This window comes from Panthera pardus, unplaced genomic scaffold (genome assembly GCF_024362965.1).
Source record: "Panthera pardus isolate Hobbes unplaced genomic scaffold, ASM2436296v1 HiC_scaffold_6, whole genome shotgun sequence".
Classification (NCBI taxonomy): Eukaryota; Metazoa; Chordata; class Mammalia; order Carnivora; family Felidae; genus Panthera; species Panthera pardus.
Window position 1 is genome coordinate 121,283,994 of NW_026526991.1, and position 14,435 is coordinate 121,298,428.

Consider the following 14,435-nt stretch of genomic DNA (forward strand, 5'->3'; position numbering starts at 1 on the left):
GCATTTTGCCTCCTGTGAAAGTGAAAGAGAAAAACGCGGTGTGATAGATCCAGATGCAAAAGAAAGCCAAGTCGGTGGATGGTATTAGCTGTGACGAGGCATTGTTCATTGCTGCCTCTCGGTTACGTTTAAAGCCTGAAATATCACGAGATCCATTCAATGATCCTTCTCTCATTCAAGGGACAAAAATGTAATTTGCTGTAGCTCTGATTTCTTGGATGGAAATGCTAGCCTTAGATTTCAAAGGCAAGAACTAGACATCGTGGTTTGTACACACATTGATTAAGTTGAAGAGCGGCGATTACATCTGTGCTGAGTGCAACAGTAGTCCAGGGCTGACTTTTCAAATCCCAACCTCTGAGTTACAGACTCTCTTAAATAGACTTCCTTAATTTCCGGATGCACTTCTTGAAATTCCCAATTCTCTTCAAAATTCCTGGGAAATTACTAGGGAGATGAGGGTGGGGGTGGGGAACTATGGCCGAGATTTCATGCAAACTACCTTTTTATATGTCTGATTCCTCTGTTTTTATCTTTTTTTTCCTTTTCTTTTGAGCCATACCTGCTTGTGGTAGCCAGACCAGAGCAGGGGAAACTGGAACTTTTGAATGGGAAGGAAGAAATTACTGTACAATTCTTTTCTTGCAGGCTCAGAAATATCCGTTTATTCTTTTAACCACACGGATGTGTCTATTTTTGGAGGAACAAGGAAACATATAAATGCCTGGGTTGCATTTATGCTGTAGTTGCAAAGACCGAACAGTTAAGAAGATTTTGCCGAATTTTGCAAAGGAGCCAACAAACCACCTTGGGATCCTGATAATGCAACTGGGAAGACCCTTGCTCTCATTTGGCAATATTTTGGATATCCTTGAAAAGACACCAAAATGTGCCTTAACTCGACTAAGAAGAGGTTAAACAGCATTGATATTCATCCAAAGTGATTATTTTTTTAAGCAGATGCTTGGCTTTCATGGAAAAAATGAGAGTTGTGGAAGATTCATTTAAACTCGCAACCGAAAGCATCAGAGACCACTGGAATAGTCTGCATCGTACATCAGCACTTTCTTTTCATCGTTATTACGTAAAACCTCTGGAAGCACCTTGGGCGTTTTACATTTTCTATTCTTCGCTGCAGAAGCAGTCTGCTCCCTGGAATTCTGACCTGTGGTGAACAGGACCCTGGCAAAGGCTGTGCTGGGGACTCTAGGACGATCTGGCCTCTAATCCAGCCTGGTTAATTGTGAAAAGTGTACACATTTCTGGCTTATCTATGCTTTGTTATGGGTCTGACGTGCAGCTACCTCGTCCCCACCCCACCCCCCAGCAGAGAACCCAAATCCAGTTGAATTGTTACAGTGTTTCGGAGCTGGAGCCTTGAACTGCTTCCTTGGTCAAATAACTTTGTTTCTGGTTGTAAAAGGCATTTCAGGAAAAAAAAAAAAAAAAAAAGGAAAATCGAGAGAAATTCAAAACGTAAGTCTGTACTGGGGTGGTTCACTGCGCGGGTTTAACTTTGGAGCTCCCAGCCGGTCTCCTCCACTCCCATAAGGGAAATACCAGGCTATTCTGCACATTTTCGCTTAAGCTCCATTTTCCCAAGGAAAAGGGGGTGGGGTATGTCTATTTAGGCTTGATAATGTTTTTAAAATGCTTTTCTTTGAAATGATAATAGCTGCAGCGGTAAAATGCAAATAAAGGAAAAAATAGGCAATATTCCTTTAAAGGCGAATATACAGGGATTTTTTTTTTTTTTTTTTTTTTTTTTTTTTTAAGCGTACACACACTGGTTCAGATGAAGTCTGTGAGTCAGGCTGTTTCTGAGCTCCGATAGTTTAATGGAAAGATTTATATACCGACTGTATTATTTACTTTGGGAGGGGAGGTGGCAGTATAAGGGTATGCTAATTAGTGGGAGATTTTGGGGGGAAGGGGTGGAATATCAATTTTTATTGCATCACCTGTCAGGAGTGTCCAATCAGCGCTGGCTTTAGGGGAATTAATTGATGAAGGTGTCTCCGGACGAGCTCACTTCACTCTGTCATTTTATTTGTAGCTAAAGCAGCGGCGGGAATAGCAGCTGCATTTCTTTTCTCTTTCTCCCTTCACATTCCATTATCATAGTGCTCCAATGGAGAAGGAAGGAATAGAGGGGCCCAGGTACTGATCTGCATCGGGGACTTAGACCAACACACTGGCAGATCAGAAACCGGATGGTTTTTTCCCTCTTTTTAAAAAAATACGAAAACCAAAAAAAAAAGCAAGAATCAAGTCAGTGTAATTTCATGTTTTGTTTTGTTTTGTCTTGTTTTTTTTTCCAATAATTTTGCCTAGAGTTTGGCACTCCCTTCGCCGGGAATAACAGTCTTTGTTATTTTATTAGCAGGATGCCTTGAGACACACGCAGCATCTGGTGGAGGATTAACATACATACATGTGTATGTATGCGTCACGTATATATTTACTGCAAATGGTGGGGATCATTTAGTGCCCGAGATGGGAGACCTGAAGTCAGGTTTTGAAGAGGTGGATGGCGTGAGGCTCGGCTACCTCATCATTAAAGGAAAGCAAATGTTTGCCCTCTCCCAAGTCTTCACGGATCTGCTGAAGAACATCCCGAGGACGACCGTGCACAAGCGCATGGATCATTTGAAAGTGAAAAAGCACCACTGCGATCTGGAGGAGTTGCGGAAACTCAAGGCAATCAACAGCATCGCATTCCACGCCGCCAAATGCACTCTCATCTCCCGGGAAGACGTGGAAGCACTCTACACCTCCTGCAAAACCGAGCGTGTCCTCAAGACCAAGCGCAGGAGGGTCGGCCGGGCCCTGGCCACAAAGGCGCCGCCGCCAGAGCGCGCCGCCGCCGCCGCCAGCCCCCGCCCGGGTTTTTGGAAGGACAAGCACCAACTTTGGCGGGGCCTGAGCGGATCCGCGCGGCCCCTGCCAATCAGCGCGCAGTCCCCGCGCCCGGGCGCCGCCGCCGCGCGCCCCGCCGCCCATCTACCTCAGATTTTTAGCAAATACCCGGGCTCGCACTACCCGGAAATCGTGCGCTCGCCTTGCAAACCCCCTCTAAACTATGAAACTGCCCCGCTCCAGGGAAACTACGTTGCTTTTCACTCGGACCCTGCTTATTTTCGGAGCCTGCTGTGCAGCAAGCACCCGGCGGCCGCCGCCGCCGCCGCCGCCGCCGCTGCCGCCGCCGCCGCCGCCGCCGCCGCCTACTACCAGGCTTCGGCGGCCGGGCCCCAGCCCAAGGCGGCGGCGGCGGCGGGCGCGGGAGGCCCGGTGAGCCTGACCTACCGGTGCAAGCGCAAGCGCGGGGGCGCCAAGGACTGCCTGCTCGCGCCCCACGCCGGCGCCCGCCGCCTGCTGCTGCTGCCCAGGTCCTACAAAGCCAAGGCGGCGGCGGCGGCGGCGGCAGCGGCGGCGGCGGCGGCCGCCGGGGCCACTTGCCTGGAGAGGTTTCATCTGGTTAACAGCTTCTGCCCGCCTCCCCACCACCACCACCACCACCATCACCACCACCACCACCACCACCACCGGGCCCAACAGCCGCAGCAGAATCACCACCCCCCTCATCACCACCGGCCGCAGCCCCATCTCGGCAGCTTTCCCGAGAGTTGTAGCAGCGACTCGGAGTCCAGCTCCTACTCGGACCATGCGGCCAACGACTCCGATTTTGGCTCCAGTTTGTCCAGTTCCAGCAACTCCGTGTCCTCGGAGGAAGAGGAGGAGGAGGGAGAGGAGGAGGAGGAGGAAGAGGAGGAGGAGGAGGAGGAGGAGGAGGGGGGCAGCGGGGCCTCGGATTCCAGCGAAGTCAGCTCGGAGGAGGAGGACTCGTCCACGGAGTCGGACTCCAGCTCCGGCTCCAGCCAAGTGTCGGTGCAGAGCATCCGTTTCAGACGCACCAGCTTCGGCAAGCCTCCCAGCGTGCAGGCGCAGGCCAACTTCTTGTACCATCTGGCCTCCGCCGCCGCTGCAACCAAACCCGCTGCTTTCGAGGATGCCGGCAGACTTCCCGACCTCAAGAGTAGTGTCAAAGCCGAGTCGCCGGAGGAGTGGAATCTGCAGAGCTGGGCCCCCAAAGCGTCTCCGGTGTACTGCCCGGCCAGCCTGGGGAGTTGTTTCACAGAGATAAGGAACGATAGGGTATCTGAGATTACATTCCCACACTCTGAAATTTCCAGTACTGTAAAGAGAACTGACCTGACAATTAACTGCTTGGCGGAGGGGGCCTCTTCACCTAGCCCAAAGACAAACAATGCATTTCCACAACAAAGAATACTCCGAGAGGCTAGGAAATGCCTACAAGCAACTCCTGCTACACACTGTGCTGATAACAACACAATAGCTGCTAGGTTCTTCGATCACGATTCTTCAGGAGCAGCCGCAAATTCAGAGCAAGACTCCAAAATCCCTCATTGTGCTGAATTTGCTACGGATTTGTCCTCTTCCCAAACCGCTTCTGAGGTGGATGGAGCAGCACCAGCAGCAGCAACGAAAGCTGAGAATCCGTGCACTAACGCGGGCGACAAGACCTTGCCATTTCTGCACAATATTAAAATCAAAGTAGAAGACAGTAGTGCTAATGAAGAATATGAACCTGACCTTATTACAAATAAGCTTAAGTGCGAGTGCAATGATACAGAGGGTGAGTTTTACAGTGTGACTGAAAGTAAAGAGGAGGACGCCTTGTTAACCACAGCCAAGGAAGAAGGTTTTGCATGCCCTGAAAAAGAAACTCTTTCCTTAAACCCACCGGCTCCGAGTCAGGGCCTCTCATGCACTTTAGGTTCTCCAAAACCCGAGGATGGGGAATATAAATTTGGTGCCAGGGTGAGAAAAAATTACCGGACACTAGTACTGGGAAAACGACCCGTACTTCAGACACCTCCAGTCAAACCAAATTTGAAATCAGCTAGAAGTCCTCGTCCTACAGGTAAAACCGAAACACATGAAGGAACACTGGATGATTTTACAGTTATAAACAGACGCAAAAAGGTAGCCAGCAATGTAGCATCAGCAGTGAAAAGGCCATTTAATTTCATGGCAAATTTTCCTTGTCCACCATCACTCATTATTGGGAAGGATGGGGATTTGTGGCCGGCGTATTCCTTAAACACCACTAAGGATTCCCAACCTCCTCACAAAGCCCATCCTATATGGAAATGGCAGCTGGGCGGTTCTGCAATACCTCTTCCACCGAGTCACAAATTCAGGAAATTTAATTCATAAAAGTGTTTTGGAAGATATTTTCTCGAACCATATTACCTTCCTTTTGTTGTATAACTGCACAGGATGGTTTGTACAAGTCCATTAATGTGTTACACCCCTTTTGGAGCCCTGGTTTATCGCATTTTGAAGACAGAAATCGGATTACTTTTTTTCCATTGCGGGTTTTTTTTTTTTTTTTTTTTTTTTTTTCCTGGAGGAGGGTGGGGGCGGGGTGGGAGAAGGGTTGGTTTACATTCCACAGACTACTTCAGGCTAAAGACTCAAGTAAAACTCAGTTATTAAGGTAGAGCTGGAACACTTTACTGTTTCAATGCTAATAATGCACCCGGTACCTCAATTCAACTGCTACAAATAAATGTCAAAAGGTTGAATAATAAATATTACAATGAGCCATTAAGTTTATGCACTAGATTTCAGACCTGAAAGTGTAACTGTTAATTCAGTGAAAGTTTGTTAGGTTACGTGGTTACACAGTGAGGTAGAAAGAAGTTTCTGTGAGCCCAAAATGTTCTTTTCTGGAGCTCTTTTTTGTGGGGTATCTTTTTCTTTTGCTCCCCTCATTCCTTCTCCAAGAGTAGTTGCACTTAATTTTCTTTCTTTCTTTCTTTCTTTCTTTCTTTCTTTCTTTCTTTCTTTCCTTCTATCTCTTTCTTTCTTTTTTTGAGTGGAAAGATTGGGGAGTCCTGCTTGAATGCTGGTAAAAGCTGCCTCATATATACTGAGTAAAAGGAAAATGAGATTGCTTTTTTTTTTTTTTCCTTGTAAAGGATGGGATTTCACTCCTTGCAATTGGAAAAAGTCCTTTTTGTGTTCTCACCCAAAGGTTATAAATAAGGTGACTCTTATTCACTATTGTCCTGCTTACCTTGTGGTCTGACTCCTCAAGTTTGACTCCTCAAACTTGCAAAACAATTAAATAGTTCCCTTAATAGCAGGATATTTTATGGTCTGACTCTTCATAATGACAGAGCAGTAAATACAACCGAGAAAAGTACAGTGGGTCAGAGTTCTAAGCATATCCCCAATGAAAAATAACAGTTATTTTAGGGCTCTTTGGTATCAGAACTCAGGCACTTGGGTTTTATTACCTTTTACTTTTTCCGCATCTCTCGAAACTTCTGTTTTCAGACCATCCTGTGATAAAGCAGGAGAGTTTCTACTGCAAGTGACAATCAGAGGTGACTATCTATATTTGCACTTAAAATCAAAGTAGTTCAACATGCAAATGGCTAGGGTCTAGCCCTTGGTAAGGGCCATGCTGGTGTGCTATCTTGTGATGATGGAAGCAGCAAATCAAAATTATGGAAATTTGCACTGTTGAAAAGCATGCTTTAGCTTTATTTTCAATTAAAAACACTGTTTAAAATTCCTGGTTCCATACATTTCTACTTATTCCAGATTGAAGAACGGTTAACAGGAATGAATGGTTTTGTTGGCATTTTCATTTGTCACGTTTTTGCCTGAAAGAAATGCATTTGTTGGGTGTAGTGTTTGGTTGTAACACCATGTGATGAGGCCAGTCAGGTTCTGTGCAAAACACTGGATTTCTTTCTAAATAACAACAGAACTTTGCAAACTTGTTCCAAATGAAGCGCAAAAAGTTTCAGGTTTAAGACAGTGAAGCAGAGATCAATTGCTATTTTAATGAATGTTAAATCTGGCAATTTTTGGTCCACCCCCCCCCCTTAGTCTGACAAATTAATTACGGAGCTCAGATTTTTGCCATCATATTCCTAAGAAGTTGCATCTATAGGTCATAAATCGTAAAACAAAACAAAACATCAAGGAGATGTTTACTGTGTGAATTTAAGTCACTATTTCTCATGGAAATTGACTCTTTTTTTTTTTATTCCTGGCCCTTCACCTTCTAATTCCTACTCCCTTTGAAATTTTTCTTTTGTCTATAAATGTTTCAGTTAGATCCGGATGGTCTCAGCTCTAATTGCTGTATATGATCTGTGGTTTTACTCTTACTGTAAAGGACAGAGGCTGAGGATACCTGCATCCAAATACATTTGGATGGAGTAAACACATGCTTTGAACTGCCTCCCTTCCTTTCCTTCTTGAATGGTGCCAGATGTAGGTTCACTGGATCCTTTTTTTATTGGGATGATAGATATGGTCAAAGCAAAATTTGGGGGATGTCCTCCTAGAATTCATGTTTGTGTATCATTCCAAAGACCAGTACAAGTTACAGTTAAAGCCCCTAGAAAGCTGAACGATTAGCTTCACAGCCTGAGTTCTTTCCTCTTTGGAAGGCCATACAGAATTTGGGTGCAGTGATTTGTCCTGCAAAATCAGTCTGTAAAAAGTGTGATCTACACACACTGGAAGTCTGTAATTTCTATTCTTTAATTACTGCTAAGTCAAGAGAGTTCAAAGTATGATGACTTCTAAGACTAGTACTTTTCTTGTTGGCTATGGAATCATTGTTCCCATATTATAAATTGAGAATATATTTGAAGTCTACAGATCTTGGGGTGTGAGAGGACCGCTAGGTAGAATAAGCACAATTTAAAACAAATATACCCAATGGAATTTCTGACATAAAATATCGGCCTCCAGCTTTGACACTTGGTCTCCAGCCCTCAGAGAATCAATAGTTTCAGTTTATAGGAGCTGGAGAATGAGCAGCATGGAGGCCGAGGCATTCCAGAGTGATACCATCAAAAGGAAAGAAATTAAATAGTCAACACAGATTTCACCCCACACTACTACAACAAGCCAGCCAACCACAGCAAAATCTGAGTTGGGGCTTCTGTCAGGAGAGTGTACCAAATAGTATTCAGTAACTTGCAAATACAAGGTATTCTTTAGTCCCTTAGCTGTTTTCCCATTCTGCTGTGGGAATTATTCTCGGTACAGTTTATTTCATTTTGGTTGTTTTATGATCAATGTTTTCTAAGATGCTATAAGTGTCCCAGTTGTTCACAAAGTTAAGCCTTATTGAGAGGAAAACAAAGTTACCTCCATTGATAGATTGCATTTTTACCTTTCGATGTTTTCAGGTGATAGCAGTTTTTTAAAGGCACTCTATGGTCCCAGGGTCACTTAGTCCTATGTCTAAAGCTCACCACCTACAAACATAAAGAAAATGAAGGAAACTATGACTATTTGGGGAAACAAGCTTATTTTGGGTCTCCTGTGAAAATAGTTTCCTGATAAGATTCTGAAATGAAGACTTAATTATTTTTTTAAGAGATGTGTGCACTTTGTCTTCCAGTCAGGTTATCTGCCTTCTTAGAAAATGCAGCTTGCTCTTTTTCAACTATTTACTCTTTAAAGTGGGTGTTCTTTTCTACTGGCTTACTTGATTACAGTGCAGTAATCTCAATAATGGTTGTTTATTTTTAAATCAACAACAAGGAGCCACCACTAAACAGCAATAACACAAACTAGATGGGCTTGCTGTGTGGATTTTTATCTTACCCGTGTCTGGGTGACTTTCAATGGTCTAAAAAATTTTCAAAGTTCTGGTCACAAGAATTGAAGTGTCTGCTTGATAGGAGAATGATAGTTTTGTTTGAATGCAGGAAAAGATAGAGACTCATGCCTCAAAAGCAATTTTTCTTTCAAAGAAAGCAAAAACAAAAATCCTACATGGTAAAAAACAAAAACAGAACCCTCACATTAAAAAAAAAAAAATAAAGCTTTAGTATCTACAAAAGCTAGAAAATGTGAGTTTTGCTTCACCTTGAAAATAACTTCCTGCTGATAAAAGATGTGAAAAAGAGTTTCTTAGAGACAAACGGGGGGGGGGGGGGGAATTAAAGGCTCCCCATCAACTAACTTCAGGAAATTGACAAGGAGGAACAGGCCATCCACCTTAGGGAGTCCGCCCGGTCACCCAGGTCTTCCCCAGGATTTTCCCCTTCCTGGAAGGAAGAACTATTTTTAACGCTAGCTTTGGTTTTGGTTTGCTCCCTAGGCCAAAGGGCATTTGCAAACTAGCCTGGGGGGTAGGGACGTAGGGAAGCTCTAGGAGGTGGGGGGAAGGGCTGCATTTTACCTGTTTGGCAGGCAGTCTTTTGCAAAAAAAAAAAAAAAAAAAAAAAAAAAAAAGGAGGGGGGCCCAGCTATCATTCTTTGCCCATGCCCTAGGCCCCCGCTCTTCTCTCGCTCCTTTTCAAACTGTGGCGGCCTCACAAGCTCCTACTTTAAAAGGCCTGAGATGTTTTGCATGAAGCCCTCACAATAGGGGTTGAGGGAATTGACAGTTTCAAAAACAAGGCGTTCAGTCCTTTCCAGCTGCCGGGCCCGCTCTCTCGCACCAACTCCTCGTTCCTCTCTGCTGGTGGCGTCCTCGGGAGAGAGCTGCCATCCCCCACCCCGCCAGCCCGCATTCCGGCCGGCCCCACCCCGCCCCCGGGCTGTGTTTGTAAACAGGGGTCAGTGTCCAGGGGCTGCTGGCGCGGGGCTTGGGACTGGCGGGCTGGTAGGGAACGCAGGGGACGGCCTAGCCGGCGGAGGGCCGACCCGGGGGACGTAGCGGCTTCGGGGTCCCTTTCCCCCTCGCTTTCCACCTAGGTGCCAAGCTCTGGCCACCGTGCTGACCCAGGGCAGCTCTTAGCTCTCTGGCCTGGGCCACCACACCGGAAAGATGTTTAAATGCCGCCATTTTGCATGGTGGCAAACAAATTTCTTTGTGAGTCCCCCCCCCCTCCCCCGGCCAGATCCTGCTCTCCTCTGAATTTGTCACCTACTGGCTCCCCGGGGCGGAACAGCCCCGTACCCCTGAGCGCACGACCCCCAGCTCCTTTCCACGCAGCCTCCTGTCCCAGTGGCCTCAAGGCCAGGCCCACCGGGAGCAGAGGCGACAGGGCGCGCGGCCGGTCTTCAGGGACTGGACCGCCTCCTCTCACTTTGCGCTCCTTTTGTGTGTTCTGAAGTCATCTCCCACCCCGGCACACGCACACACTGCCTAGCCATTTCTCACCTTCTCGCCCAGGCCTCATCTCTCTGTCCCAGGCAAATGGGGCCCAGCTTTTTTGCTCTGGGCGGAGGGCTGGCCCAGGTCTCCAAAATGCGTGCGTGCGACGCAAGTGGCAAAGAGATGAGGCTTCACACTGGGCCAGCCAGCACGGCTGTGAACGCCTTCTGGGAAGTGGCCCAAGACCTGCGGGCCCGGAGTCTGGGGAGGGCACGGGTGCGCAGGCGAAGGCCCAGCAGAACTCCCAAAGAGGGGGGGACGTGTGATGGGGCAAGGCTTGCTTTTCTTTGGCGCCGTGGTTCCTGTCCTTGGAACCTCTCTGTGCCTCTGCAAGTGGAATGATGACCTGGAAACGGGAAACGGGCGACAGTGACCTGGAAAACCACCCTTGGTTGGGGAGGTGGGAGTGCAGCAATGCAAACAAAGCTGCTCCCGGAGGAAGAGGGGAAACAGAGGTGCACCGCAGATAGGTCACAGGAAAGTGCAACAAGCTTGCTTTTCCCGGGTGTTTAAAATGCAGCCCCAGTTGTAAAGTGTGTGAAATTACGCACTGGTCTCTTAAAGAGTGCCTAATTTATAGTAAATAGCAAGGTCTTTGTAAATGGCTTTATTATGTTGTTTCTTGTTAATTGTTGAGAAAATCCCCATTGTTGAGTGTGAAAGGCTTTATGAGCTAACCTGGTCCTCGGCGCAATCAGAGGGCAGTAAATGGCCGCTCGGCCTCGGAGGCCCAGCGCGGAAGCGGACGCCGGGCCGAGCGCGCCCGGGCGACCTCTGGAGACGGCGACTCGGCCTGGGAAGCAAGTGGAGAGGGTTTCCAGGCTTTCATTAAGGAGAAGGCGTGTTTTGAACTCGCGGGCCCCCGAGAGCGGCTCGCTAAGTGGGCCGCGGAGAACCGGGAGCGCCGGGGCGACCCGGGCGGCTTGGGCCGCGGGGAGGCGGAGCGGGGCCCGGCGCCCCTCTCCGCTTCCAGAGCCTCGGACACAGGCGGGCCGGGCCGGGCGCCGGCTCCAGCCGCGCCGGGGTGGAACTGGTTCCTGGGCATTGTCTCCACTTCTCCAGCCGCGTGGAGCGCAGGCTCAGGAGGTTTTGGCCAGGCCTGCGGAACGCCCGAAAATGCCGGGGCGAGAGGCTGGAGGGGCTCCGGGCGGAGCAGACCCCCGAAGGGGAGCTCCAGACCCCTGCCTGCGCCTCCTTGTCTTTTGTTTAAAAGCTGTCTCTCTCCCTCTCTCTCCCCCACTCTTTCTTCCTTTCTCTCTCACGCGCGATCTCTCTCTCTCTCTCTCTCTCTCTCTCTCTCTCTCTCTCTCTCTCTCTCTCTCTCAGAAACCTGAAATGGACTCCGAAGAAATGAGAGGAAAGGTTTTTGTGTGGGTGTGTGGGTATGAGACAAGGAAAAGAATTTCTTCTTTGGTCTAGGATAAGATAGTCTTATCTCCTTTCCCCATCTTCTCCAGCTGTCCTTCCAGCGAGTTGGGACCCAGGAAGTGTATGGGCAAAACCAGGCAGGCGCTGGGGTCATTTGATGAACTTTGAGGCGAGGACCCCGCGGGGTCCTGCAGGCCTGGAGAGGGCGGACGGAGAGCGCCTCCCTGGGCTCGGCCCGCGGCCTTCCCGGGACTTGAGACCCGGTGCATCGAGGGGAAAAGCAGCAGCGGCTTCTGAGCTCTGGCAGTGGCCCAGGGAAGAGAATTTCTTCGTGAGCCTACTTGGGGGTGGGGGGGGGGGAGGCGGTGGAGAGACTGAGTTAGGCGGACTGTACGTCAGGGTTTGGACATTAGCAAATGCAAATCACAAGGAAATGTTAATTCCAGTCAGAAAAACCTATATCTTCCCTATCTTCCTGGCCTTCTAAGATGGCCCTCTGCTTGTGCACACTCGCTCTCTCACCAAATTAGCTATTACGTGAAATCCCCCTGGGTTTAAAGCACTTGTTTCGCGGATTCGTGTACAACCCATATTAACTATGCACTTTCTGCTATTCCTCTTGTGACTGTCCCTGTCTCTTTCCTTCTTTGAGGAGCGTATGATGCATTTTATTTTAGCCCAATCGATGCGTGCAAATACTGGGATAACACAGCCCACACTTCTGCGAGGGAGGCTGTTTTCAAAATTGAGTTTAGGGATCAATACGAAGTCGAAAAGCTCCAAATTGCACGAATTCACCAAATTCAAGCCTTGGGGCTTCCAAGCCCCTTTCCTGAGTGATTAACGCACTGGTGGGCAGTCACCGGCGCTCCACCGGTCCTGCTTTCTCAAAACAGGATGTTTTCATCATGTGTGTTTGGCTTTCCCTGAAGATCACTCCAGTTTGCTTGGAAAAACACGACCCCAAAACGTGTGGAGTTAAACCCCAAGTCAGTGGCTTCATGCGGGGCTCCTCTCATACTGGCACTGCTGACCTCCGTTCCTCTTTTTTTCTCTTCCTAGGACCTAACAGCAGCACCTAAAATTGCCATAGTGGGTGCCCGGAAAACGTTTGCCCAGTTGAATAAATGTTTTGCTGGCTGGAGCAGCCCTCTCCTGGACCACTATCTGACTCCCACGACTTCTTCGCCCAGAGCCAAGCTGTATGGTGCAGCAAGAGCTCTCTATTCTTCTGCGGCTGCCGCCATGGCTGCGGGGCTGACTGGTGTCTAACTGGGGGAAGGGCAGTGGTTGTCCCTTGCAAGGGACGTTAAGGCCAGAGAGGTGAAAGGACAGAGATTTTGGAAAAAGAATTAGGAGAGCGTGCTGCCCGCAGATGTGTGTGTGTGTGTGTGTGTGTGTGTGTGTGTGTGTGTGTGTGTCAGTAGTGTGAAGAGAACATCTACAGGAGAAATAGACCAAGTACCTAGGATGCTAGGGTATCCCTATTCCTTAGCTCCTGCTGTTGGTATCTTCCTTTCCTTGAGAGACTAGAGCAAGACAGAAGGAGGTGGAGAGAGAGTGGCAGGCAGCCTAGAGGCTCTCCAGTAAGATCCAGTCATTCATCTAATCAGTGCCATCAATATGTTTGTGTTTGACCCTTTTGGATGGAAGAGGCTTAGAATCAATAGATTTAGACCCTAAAATATTGCCAGTCTAGCAGAGAGCAACTGCTCACAGGTCTGCAAGGGCCCACCCTGGCCAGGGTGCTCCGAAGGAAACAGAGGGAAACAGGAGGGAAACTGAGTGGCTGCCTACCTTCATCTCCAAGCCATCAAAACAAACAGACAGACAGACAGACAAACTCCAGTCTCCCCGAGGGTGGGCTATTGGACAAGCACATGCTGGGCACCAAAAGGTTGGAATATACTTTCCATTGTTAGTGCTTGTCGTCTTTTAAATCAGTTTAGGTTAGCTCCAGGAACCACACAATACTTGTGATAAGTGCCCGGCAAAAGAGAGGAAAAACAGTGTAGAAGAGAGACTGCACTAAGGTTAGACAGCAGCCTTCCCTCTTTCCTGGGGAAGTTAGAAACGGACACAAACATGTAAGAGATCTTGAGGCTACAACTCGGTCAGTAGGTACGAGTTTCTGTCTCTGAAGTGACTGCAAAGGACCTAGATTCTTGGATCTCCCAGGAATAAAGGCACATTTTTACATTCATTTTTCCTCATGTCTCTCTCACCCTCTCTCTTTTTCCCTCCTGTTCAAATGAATGAATACCCTGATTGTCGGTGGGGCAAATGTGGAAGATTAGTTTTTGGCCTCTACGTTGGACCCAAATATGCAGACCAGTGGACGCTAAGCTTTCAAATGCCTGGATATTATAGCCATTCAAAGTAAAACCTGCATGATGCAGGAGAAATTGCCAGGACCAGGTTTATTCACCTTTTCCCTTTATCTTCTTTTTCTCCTCTCCCACCTTCTCAGCTTTTCCTTTTCTCCCCCTCCTCCGACCTAACCTTTGTGCCCAATAGTCAGCAATACTTTCTCCAGAGGTGGAAGGAGGGTAAGATCTGGGCTTAAACCAATGCTGATGGAGGCAGTGTGGGAACCCGCAGTGACCCTGAGCTTCCTTGCTGGGGTGAGAGGCCAGGGCTTCCCAGCCTCTTGCCCTGCATGTGCTAAGCTATTCCTGTTAGGCTGTAAAAAATAGAGTGCATCTCAAGACCAGGAGAGTCGACTCCATAAACACATGGCTGTGGTTCTAACATGTAGTGCATTGCCCAATGCAAATGCAGAGATGCTTTTAATTTGGTTCCAAGTGTGTGTTAGACGTCATGTGGCAAATTGGTCTTCAGAAAGCCAATTTTGATATTTTCTGTTAATAATAAAGGCTTTTCAAACGAACAACCT

General features: G+C 48.0%; 1 protein-coding gene across 3 annotated transcripts; it reads left to right on the forward strand.

Annotated features, from left to right (window-relative positions):
* Window positions 1-461: 461 nt before the first annotated feature.
* On the forward strand, window positions 462-5,396 carry SKIDA1 (SKI/DACH domain containing 1). 3 transcript variants are annotated; one of them, XM_019460599.2, is made up of 2 exons: window positions 462-1,476; window positions 2,384-5,396. In XM_019460599.2, the coding sequence occupies exon 2, from the start codon at window positions 2,497-2,499 to the stop codon at window positions 5,239-5,241; it is 2,745 nt and encodes a 914-aa protein (XP_019316144.2). In that variant the 5' UTR covers window positions 462-1,476; window positions 2,384-2,496; the 3' UTR covers window positions 5,242-5,396. The 3 variants fall into 3 exon arrangements, with proteins under 3 accessions (XP_019316144.2, XP_019316142.2, XP_019316143.2); XM_019460597.2 differs by lacking the exon at window positions 462-1,476 and adding an exon at window positions 1,948-2,271; XM_019460598.2 differs by lacking the exon at window positions 462-1,476 and adding an exon at window positions 1,948-2,271 and having other exon boundaries at window positions 2,387-5,396.
* Window positions 5,397-14,435: the final 9,039 nt, after the last annotated feature.